The sequence below is a fragment of the Galeopterus variegatus genome, unplaced genomic scaffold, assembly GCF_000696425.1.
Source record: "Galeopterus variegatus unplaced genomic scaffold, G_variegatus-3.0.2 Scaffold3792, whole genome shotgun sequence".
In the NCBI taxonomy this organism is placed as follows: domain Eukaryota; kingdom Metazoa; phylum Chordata; class Mammalia; order Dermoptera; family Cynocephalidae; genus Galeopterus; species Galeopterus variegatus.
Genome location: NW_007729903.1, coordinates 195,730 through 206,653, shown reverse-complemented (window position 1 = coordinate 206,653; position 10,924 = coordinate 195,730). Strand labels below are relative to the sequence as shown.

General features: G+C 38.8%; 1 protein-coding gene across 1 annotated transcript in view; it reads left to right on the top strand.

The window, feature by feature from the left end:
* Nucleotides 1-4,598: 4,598 nt before the first annotated feature.
* Nucleotides 4,599-10,924, top strand: part of LOC103601557 (androglobin-like) — a gene marked incomplete at its 5' end in the record, with an annotated part of 28,169 nt that continues 21,843 nt past the window's right edge. Inside the window, 3 exons of the mRNA XM_008585989.1 lie at nt 4,599-4,784; nt 8,105-8,281; nt 9,042-9,150. Of these exons, the coding sequence (XP_008584211.1) occupies nt 4,599-4,784; nt 8,105-8,281; nt 9,042-9,150 (472 nt within the window). The remainder of the gene's footprint in view (nt 4,785-8,104; nt 8,282-9,041; nt 9,151-10,924) is intronic.

Genomic DNA, 10,924 nt, shown 5'->3' with positions numbered 1-10,924 from the left:
CAGTCTCCACATGGGATCCGAACCCTCGGCAGGAGCGCCACCGCGCTCCCAAGTGGCTCACTCTCCAGTGCGCCACCAGGCCGGCCCCAACACTTGCTTCTTATAAAAGGAATCTGTATAGTTTTCTTAAAGCAGTGTTTCTCAAAGTACGATCCACAGGCCACTTGAATCAGGATAATTTGAGGTAATTTTTTAAGTTGTAGATTCCTAGGCCCCACACCAGACTACAGAGTTGGAATCTCTGACGGGTGGACCTTGAGATCTGCATTTTATAGGCTCACTGGATACCTCATACATTCACCAAAATTTTGAATTGCTGTGTCACAATAAACACATTACCAGTAACAGAGTTGTTAACACAGAAGTGTTACTGATAACAGTTGTCCGGCAGCACAGGGTGAAAATTTATATATTGCTGGCCACAAATGGGGCTCTAAAATACAGTTAACCCTGTAATCTATTGGAGTTGAGATTTATGGAATCTGGATTTTACTGGAGCAAGACACTAAGGTGGTAGCTGTGGCCAGTGAGTTTGGTTGAAAGCCAGTCCCCTCATATTTTTCTTGAGAAAAAGGGCTGGTATTGCCTCATCTGTGAGAGGCAAGAGAGGCCTGAGGAGACTGCAGGAGGAAGCAGCACTGAAGCACATGGGCTCGCATTTCTATGCAAGTAATGTCCAACCCCAGGGTTTTTGGCTGACAAATGATACCAAAGACCATAGGAGAAAATGGGTCTTCTGTGGCCTCTCCTGCTCTTTATCCTGGAGTTCTAATTAAAGGTGATTTTACCATATGGCTTCCTCTTAAAATCTTTGCCTTCATTTCTTCTTTCTTCTTTTCTTGATCCTGTTTCTAAGGTTCTTCATTTCTAACCTTAGGCCTCATCCTTCCTCTCATTTAGATAAACTTGTTCTCTTTCTGTGGGTTCTTTTTTCTCACTTTTCTGCTCACAAGTTAAAACAGTCCATTTTTGTTTTGTCCTACTCATCACACTCCAGAGTCAAGCTGCTTAGAATGGAATCTCACCTTCCTGCACAGCGCTCTTTGTAATTCCATGCACTTGTGTCTCCAGGAAACAGTGAGAGACCCGGGCTGTGTAAATTCTCCAATCTCTCAGGACCCTGCCCTGGACAAACAGCATGCACAGGTCCTCAGAAGGTTCAGATAAGAAAACAAATCTAGGAGAACATCTGTGGAAATGGCAGAGTAAAGACTTGAAAAATTATCTCCTTCATAAAAGCAAAGAAAAAACTGGCAAAATTATCACAATCAACTGTTTCAGGTGTCTGGGAATTAACAAAAGCTTATGACAACTGGGAAATGTTTATTCAAGAAAACCAGCTGAATATCTGTAAAAATCAGGAAACTTCATGGTGTTTTAACTTTTCCTAGTCCCATCCCCTAGTTCTCAGCAATAGTCTTGAAAAATAACATTCCATATTACTGGTGCAGGTTGGCAGATATCAGAAGGACTGAAATGGATCTAGATGTCTTTCAAGGCAATATTCTTTAAAACTTATTCTTATTTGACTTTTCTGGTGATTTCTTGGAAGATCCCATCAGACTTAAAGCTATCTCATTGTGAAAAACCTTCTCAAAGACTGTGAGACAGCTCAATCAAGATTACCCAGTCTGAGAATATAGAATGAAGAAAAAGAAATATGTCCTCAGAGACTTGTGGGACACCATACACATACCAACATATATTTAATGGGAACTCCAGAGGAGAGGAGAAAGGAAAAGTGGTAGAAAGGCTATGTGAAAAAATTATGTCTTAAAATGTCCCAATTTGATGAAAAACACTAATTGGCACATTCAAGAAGCTAAACCAACTCTAAGTAGGGGAAATTCAAAGGGACGCAGAGCTAGATATGTGACATCCAAACTGTCTAAAGATAAAGACAAAGAATCTTGAAAGCAGCAAAAAAGAAGTGGCTCATTACATGCAAGGGATCCTCAATATGATTAACAGAATATTTTTTAATCAAAATCTATAAAGACCAGAATCCAGTGAGATGACATATTTGAGCACCATGAGGGCAGGGTATTTCTCAGCTGTGTTCACTGCTGTTTCCCCAACTTGGCACCAGGCTTGGCAAAGGGCATGAGGGCTCTTTAGAACCAGGTACAATGCTCCCCAAACAAGCAACCCTTGTTCTGCTCTGAGGTGTTTTACCGACCACAAAGACTTGAGCTGGAGGTGGCATGGGCCTGGTACCTAGGGGAATGGGGGTTGATGGGGGACTTGAGCCCTGGTCACCCTTAAAGTTCAAGGGTTCCCTGGGGGTGTGTGGCAAACCCAGGTACTCGAGGGAGGCACTGCTACTTCCTAGACATGGGTGGTGGGGCTGGGCCAAGTCCACGTGTGATGAGTCTCTCTTCCTCCATCTTCTATCTTCTGTTCCATGACGTTGTCTGTCCTGATCCTCATGCACTGGGGGTCTGAGTGCCCAGGAACTCAGACTTGGCATCCAATGTCGGAGATGCTAGACCTTGGGCAAGGACCACAGCCATGTCAAGCCCTCTACAGATGATGGTGAACGTTTGAGATTCCTCAGGTCCAGGGATGAATATTCATATTTGATGAATAAATTAAGTAATAATAGTTAAATTATAAGTTAATTTAAAATAATTAAATTATAGATAAGTTAAGGAATAAAGAATAAATTAAGATATTCTCAGAAAAACTAAAACTGAAAATATTTGCCAGTAACAAACCTACCCTACAAGAAATACTAGAAATCCTTCAGGCTGAAAACAAACAAACAAACAAAAAACACTAGATAGTAACTTGAATCCACATGAAGAAATAAAGTGCACCAGTAAAAGTAACTGCATAGATAAATATGAAAGTTAGTATAAATGTAATTTTTGTTTGTAGCTCTCTGTATCCTTCTATCTGATTTAAAAGACAATAGCATAAAGTAATAATTATAAGTCTGAGTTGATGGGTATAACATGTATAAAGATGAAATTTGTGAAAATAACAGCATAGAGGGAAACATAACTAGTTAAGAGCAAAGATTTTGTATACTTTTAAATTAAGTTGACATTAATCCAAACTAGGTGGTTATAAATTAATATTATAATTATAACCCCCAGGGCAGCTACTAAATAAGTAACTCAAAAATGTATAGCAGACAAACAAAAAACAAGAAAATTAAAATGGTACAGTAGTCAATATTTATTTAACTCAAAAGGAAGCAATAATAGAGAAATAGAACAGAAAAAGATATAAGATATATAGGAAAACAAATAGTAAAAGAGCAGACAAATTCTACCTTATTAGTAATTATATTATATATAAATTAAATAAACTCTCCAGTTAAAAGGTAGAGAGTAGGGACAACAAATAATGATCTGCTGTCTATAAGAGACATGCTTTAGTTTCAAAGATACAAATAGTTTGAAAGCAAAAAGATTGCAAAGGCAGTGTCATTAAAGTTGTAACTAAAAGAGACCTGAAGTGGCTATACTTCAGACAAAATAGACTTTAAGACAATAAAAAGTTAGTAGAGACAAAAAAAGGGGGGGGGGGATATTTTATAATGGTAAAAGGGTCATTCCATCAAGAAATATAACAATCATAAATACCCATGAACCTAACAACATAGTTCAAAATACATGTAGCAGAAACTAACAGAATTGAAAGAAGAAATAGACAATTCAACAATAATACCTGGAGACTTTAAAACCCCAATTATAATAATGAATAGGTCAACAAAACGGAAAATCAGTAAGAAAATACAAGACTTGGACAGTGTTGTAAACCAGCTTGGCCTAATAGATATGCACAGAATACTCCACTCAACAACAGCAGAATACCTGTTCTTCTCAAGTACACTTGAAACATTCTGAGGCAATTAATAAATGTAAAAGGATGGGAGGTCATACAAACATGCTTTCTGATCACACTTGAAGGAAATTATAAATCAATCAAAAATAATTTGGGAATTTTGCAAATTTGTGGAAATTAAACACCACACTCTTAAACAATGGAGCAAGGGGAAAAAGTCAAAAGAGAAATTAATAATTGGATATGAATTTTTTAAAAAATACAAAAACTCATGAGATGCAGTGAAAGCAGTGTTAAGAGTGAAATTGATAGCTGTAAATACTTATCTTACAAAAGAAAAAATCTCAAATTAATAACTTAACCCTTGTGTTAAAAAACTAGAAAACTATTTTTTAAAAAACTAAGGATGAAACAGCAGACGGAAGGAAATAATAAAGATTAGAGCAGAGATAAATGAATTCAATATTGTACTGGAGGTATTAGCCAGGGCAATTATGCAAGAAATGAAATAAAAGGCATGCAGATTGGAAACAAATTAGACAGTGGTTATGGTTGCACAACCTTATGAATATACCAAAGCCCACTGGTTTATACAATTCAATGGTGAGTTTACAATACATAAATTATATCTCATTTTTATTAAAGGAAGTCAAAACTGGCTTTTATAAAAGATCTGTTTGTTTGTTTAAAAAATGAAAATTAAATCCCTTCTATTAACCATTTTATTTTTCCCTTGACTTGCTTTCCTTGTCCCTCCATGAAATGATTTTATTGCTATATCATGACTCACTGGTTTCTATTTTTATAACTCTCCAGCTTATGGTGAGAAACATGACGAATTAATTACCTTGGGAAGCCCAGATTTTCATACTAGTAGTGAAGGGCAAAAATCTTCAGGAACTTCCAAAACAAGAAAAGGCAAAGAAAGATCTTCTGAGAAAGAAAAGGTTGCCAAAGAGAAGCAAGCTCAGCCTCGCTTTGAGCCTCAGGTGGGTGTGGTATTTTCTTACTGGAGTCACTTCATGGATTTAGGTTCATTGGATTTCTACTTGCCCATCTCTTCTGAGGAAAAAAAATGTAAAATTCCTATCTCCTTGATTTCAGCAGCCATCTAGATACCATGAGGACATTCTGTGGACACTTTGCCCAAGCTTCCTTCCCCAGTTCAGTATCAAAAAGCATTAATTGAACTTTTGGTACGTAAGTCAATATTCTTGGGACTTGGGCTTCTAAAATTAATATGATACAGTCCTACCCTCAAAGAATTCACAATCTAATGGAAGAGACTTGAAGGTAAACAGAGTTTTAATGTTAGATATTATGAGTGCAGTGGTAGAAAGAGTGGATATCTAATTCATCCTCTTCCAGGAGGTACTGAGCCCTGAGCTGAGTCAATGTGCAAAGACATGTTGAGGCTAAAACAAACTCAGTCTGGTTTTTTGAAGCAAAAAAGGATGAAAGAGGAGGATGAAGGGGTAAGAAAAGGGTCAGATGGAAGAGGGTCTTTAAGCCTCATTAGAAGACTGGTCATGACTCTAAACCCCATTAGGGCCAGTTAGGTAATTGCCATGATTAGGGGTAAGAAAGAGGATGTGGATGACAGATTTGAGAAGTGCAAACACAGGTCTAAAGGCATTCATATTCAAGTTACTTAAAAAATACTGTGCTCAAAACAAAATACCTATGAGTAAAAAATCTTCCCAACATTCTTTTTTTTTTTTTTGTCTTTTTCCGTGTCCGGCAACGGATCGCAACCCTCAGTGTTGCCCCTGTACCGGACCAGGGACCGGCAACGGGATCGCAACCCTCGGTGTTGCTCCCGTGCCTCGCTCAGCCAGTGAGCGGGAACCGGTCTGCATGTGGGATCCGAACCCTCGGGCGGGAGCCCCCCCGCGCTTCCCAAGCGGCGCACTATCCCGTGCGCCACCGGGCCGGCCCCTTCCCAACATTCTTTTTTTTTTTTTGTCTTTTTCCGTGTCCGGCAACGGATCGCAACCCTCAGTGTTGCCCCTGTACCGGACCAGGGACCGGCAACGGGATCGCAACCCTCGGTGTTGCTCCCGTGCCTCGCTCAGCCAGTGAGCGGGAACCGGTCTGCATGTGGGATCCGAACCCTCGGGCGGGAGCCCCCCCGCGCTTCCCAAGCGGCGCACTATCCAGTGCGCCACCGGGCTGGCCCCTTCCCAACATTCTTGATCACTGCCTAGATTAAGCAGGACTGGAAAATGGGGGATTTAAGAAGTGTATTGACATGACCAAATTTACACTTCAGATCCACCCTGGTGGATTTTAAGGGTATGAATTTAAAAGGGAAAAGATTAGACACGGGAAAATCATTCAAGAAAGTACTGAAGTCCGAGCAAAAGACTACAAAGTGTACCAGGACCAGGTAAAAAGAGAGGAAGGAGAAAACAGATTAAGGACTATCCAGGAAACAAAAAGGGGGTGCTATGATTTGAAAGTGTCCCCTAAAGTTCACATGTTGGAAACTTAATCCCCATGCAACACTGTTGACAGCTGCGGCCTATTACAGGTGATTAAGTCTTGAGGGCTCTGCCCTCATGAATGAATTAATGTTGTTATCAAGGGAGTGGCTTAGTTACCCTGGGAATGGTTCCTGATAAAAGGACGAGTTTGTTCCCCCATTTTCTTGTGTGCGTGCATGCCTTCTATCATGGAATAGCAAAGCAAGAAGGCCCTTGCCAGATTTAGGCCCCTCAACCTTGGACTTCCCAGCCTCCAGAACTGTAAGACATAAATTTCTGTTCTTTATAAATTACCCAGTCTTGGGTATTCTGTTATAGCAGTACAGAACGAACTAAGACAGGGGGTGTCGTGGTTAGTCTGAAGTAGATGTTAAGGAACGAAGTATAGCTCCCAGGTTTCCAGCAGAATTAACTAAGCATAATGTCAGTATCATGAGTAAAACAGACAATAAAGAAAATTAGCAAATAAAGAGAAGATACGATGACTCAGCCTTCAGACTCCAGGAATGGAAAAACCTGTTTACTTGCATTTGAAAGATTTTATTTTTTTACTAGAGTCTATCCTTAGAGACATTGTGAAGTAAACAAGCTTAAACCAATACATAGATTTTTATAAGACACAGGGTTCTCTCTTAGTATCTTCATGGTGCTCCCTTTCCTAATCAAAACTTGGCCCAAAAAGTTCCTGATAAACACATTTATTGAGTAGCTTAAAAGATGACAAAAGTTAATGCGTGGTAAAAAAGAAAAAAAGAATTTCCGATTGTGAGATTCAGTACTTATTGGAATGTTAGGGGGATATATTGTATAAAGCAGTCTATTTGGTAACACTGAAACCAAATTACACGTGAAAACTTTATTTGGTATGTGCACCAATCTACACTTCCCCAATTGCATTATTTGACATGGATAATTGATATAGTTTCAATTTCATGTAAAGTGTTATATAACCACATCAGATTCCAACCTCTCTCCCTACCCAATTGCCACCAATGATCCTCACCTATGTAGAACTTATCAAGCCCTATATCAATCTGCTCCCAGCTTAGAGCCCATGCAAGCGATCCTACGAGGCATAAAAGTGTTGCTGACTTTCATAATGAATATATAGCAAGTACACCCAGACCTGGAAATGATCAACTATCCTGCTCTCGTTTTTGTGAAGAGATGCTATGAGTGGGCATAGTAAAATTTAAAATTTAATGTGTATAATTTTTAAGTAACATTTGCATACAGTGAAATGCATAAATCTTAATTGTACAACTCAATGAGTTTTGACAGGGGCATTTGCCGTGTAATTCATGCCCCTATCAAGGTATAGATTATAGATCACTTCCTTAGGCTCAGAAATTCCCTCAAACCTCCTTGCAGTCAATTCTGTCATCCTTGCACCTCACCTCCAGGTAACTATTGATCTGTTTTTGGTCATTAAAGATTAGTTTTGCCCATTCTGGAATTTCACGCTAATGAATCATACAAGATGTATGTGCTCAACTTCCTTATCTCAGAATAATTTCTGTCTGTGAGATTCATCCACACTGTGGTGTATATCAGTAGTTTATTACTTTTTAATGTTGAGAAGTACCCAATTATATGAATATATTATAATTTGTTTATCAGCTGATAGACATTTATGTTGTTTACTATTTTTGTTGTTATTAAAAAGATTGCAATGAACATTCTTATACACATCTTTTGTGAATACGTTCTCATTTATCTTGGGTAAATACCTAGCAGTAAAATTATGGACCATAGGGTAAAATCTAGACCCTTTTGAAAGAAGAAAATGATCTGACCCAAAGATTTTTATTTTATCTTATTAGATGTCTACTGCCCACTCTCAACAAGAAGACCCAAATAAACCCTACTGGATTTTGAGATTGGTCACTGAACACAGTGAATCAGACTTAATTGAAGTGAAAAAAGACACAGAACGAGCAGATGAAATCCGAGCCTTGAAGCAAGCCTGGGAGGCAGCTGAGCCAGGAAGAGCAATCAAGGTCATCTAAATTTGAAAAGTTCTCATTTTTTTACTTTTCGTCCTTAGGCATAGTCTCAAGGAAGAGGCATGTTGATGAAAACACATAGTCTTTCCTTTAAAAATGGTATCTGGAGTTTTATCAGGCATTGATTGACTAAATGTTAAGACTACATTTGGACACGTGGTGAAATGGTCCTCTCGTGATACCCAGATGACTTGCAAAAGCAAGGCACATAATAGTGCCACTTAGAAACCCAAACTATGAGCTACCTCCTTCTTTCAACACAGCCCAGGCTATATCCACAACTGCCCTTAACACCCTCAAGTAAGAAAGCATAAAAATGTTTAATATGTGGTTTCCTGTACTTTTAACAGCCTGATAGGTAAAAAGCAAGTGCTGCCCTCTTTTGGAATATATGTATATATCATCTCTTTTTCTCCCTACTATATTCGGTACAATTACTTACTTGTGTGTTTCATGTCCCGACTCAGGGTAATTGGAACAGATGAAAGATTCAGGAGCTAATGAATCTAAGATAGCATGCCCACTGTGTTAGTTTTAGAACAGCATCTTCATTTGTTCTCAAAAATAACTCTGTCAAAATCATGGATGGCTCAGAATTTGAGTTTATTTGATAATTAAGAAGAGCTGGCCTGGACCAAACTGCCCTATTCAATTCTCATGTCCCTGTTTTGCTTGAGTGCCATTAACATGTTGTGGCCTGTCCTGCTTGTTGATTCTCAAAGCGTTTAAAAATCAGATACTGTGTCTTCTTTAGGCTTCTCAGGCTCGCTTACTTTACCTCAGCCGGTTCATTAAGAAAATACCTGATACTGAGGGTGTGCCTGTGCCTTCATCTGAAAGCCAAACAAAATCAGTGGAAGAAGGTCAGTGAATCCCATCCCAGACGCCTCAGAGCACAGAACTTGCACCTCTTAAAAAATAGTCAGTGGATCATGGTTGGCAAAAAGGAAAAATTCCAGAATCTCTTTTCTTTGGGATTGTAAAAAGTTGCACAATTTGGGCTGGCCCGGTGGCGCACTGCTGCAGGGCGCAGCTTGGGAGTGCGGTGGCGCTCCCGCCGAGGGTTCGGATCCCACATGCGGACCGGCGGCTCACTGGCTGAGCGAGGTGCGGGAGCAACACCGAGGGTTGCAATCCCGTTGCCGGTCCCGGTCCGGTACGGGCGCGACACTGAGGGTTGCGGTCCGTTGCCGGACACGAAAAAAGACAAAAAAGGAAAAAAAAAAAAGTTGCACAATTTCAGATAACCGTATGAACAGTGCTTCAATTATCAAATCACTTTTACTCATTTTCTCATTTAAGTCCTACATCTCCCTCCCCACCCAAAGTAGGTATGATTTCCGCATTTAAGAAAAGATGAAACCAGAGATAAGAGTGCAATCTAGTTAGAAGGTAGCAGCATGGAACTTGAAAGCACTATAAATCTGCCACCTTTTCTAACAACAATAATGATAAATAATAACAAAAAGACTCTTCATAATAAAGCTAACTACTTTTATTGAGCAATTGCCTTGGGCCCCACACTGTGTTTTATATTAATTATTTCATTTAATACCCACATCAACTTACTGAGGTATGTAATATTATTTCCAACTTATCAACAAGGATACTGAGGTTCCCAGAGAACCTCAGTAATTTTCTAGATTTACAGAATACCCAGAGACAGAGCCAGTGTTCAGACAGAGTCCTCCAAGACCTCAACGTCTTTTGACAGCCTCTTCGCTGCCTTCATCTGTCATCACACTAGGCTGTCCACGGAGGCAGAAAGCATTCACCTCCCAAATCGTGCTTTTCTATTTTTATATTTACACAGGTGTCTGTGGGGGATTGGTTCCAGGACCCCCATAAATACCAAAATCCACAGAGACTCAAGTCTCTTACATAAAATGGGGTCGTATTTGCATATTACCTACACACATCCTTCTGTAATCATCTCCAGGTTACTTATAATACCTAATACATTGTAAGTGCTATGTAAATAGTTGCTATAGTGTATTTTTTATTTGTATTTTTTTTATTGTTGTATTTTTATATTGTTTTTGAACATTTTCAATTTGTGGTTGGTTGAATCTTTGGATGCAGAATGTGCAGATATGAAAGGCTGACTGTAATTCAATAACTGTTATAAAAATAATGTCCCTTAACTTTTCATATGAACTTTACAAACAGCAAATATCAACCTAGTCCTATTATCCTGTGATGGGCACTGTGCAAAGCATTTTATATTCATTACTATCACTTTAACCTACAGCAGCTAGAAGTAGACATTACTATTCCCATTTTATAGATAAACAGACAAAAGCTCAGAGAGTCACACTATTCTTCCTAAGTGATATATCTACAAAGTAATGAAGTTGGAATCTGAAATATTTCTATCTTCTTAAGTACCCACTCCTCTAATTGTTGTAGTCTAATGTAATGCTAAAAAAAGAAAGGTGAACAGGATCCCGTTCTAGTCCTTTAGGCTATAAATTTTATTATTATTTTTTAAATCTTGTATTAAGATTATGTAAAAAAAAAATCTTACATTGGACCCTTGTTAAAAATGATAAGGAAGACTTTAATCAAGACTACTGAATTAGGGGAGAGATTGAATTCAACGCTGACAACAACAGGGACAAGTGGGGATTCATAACC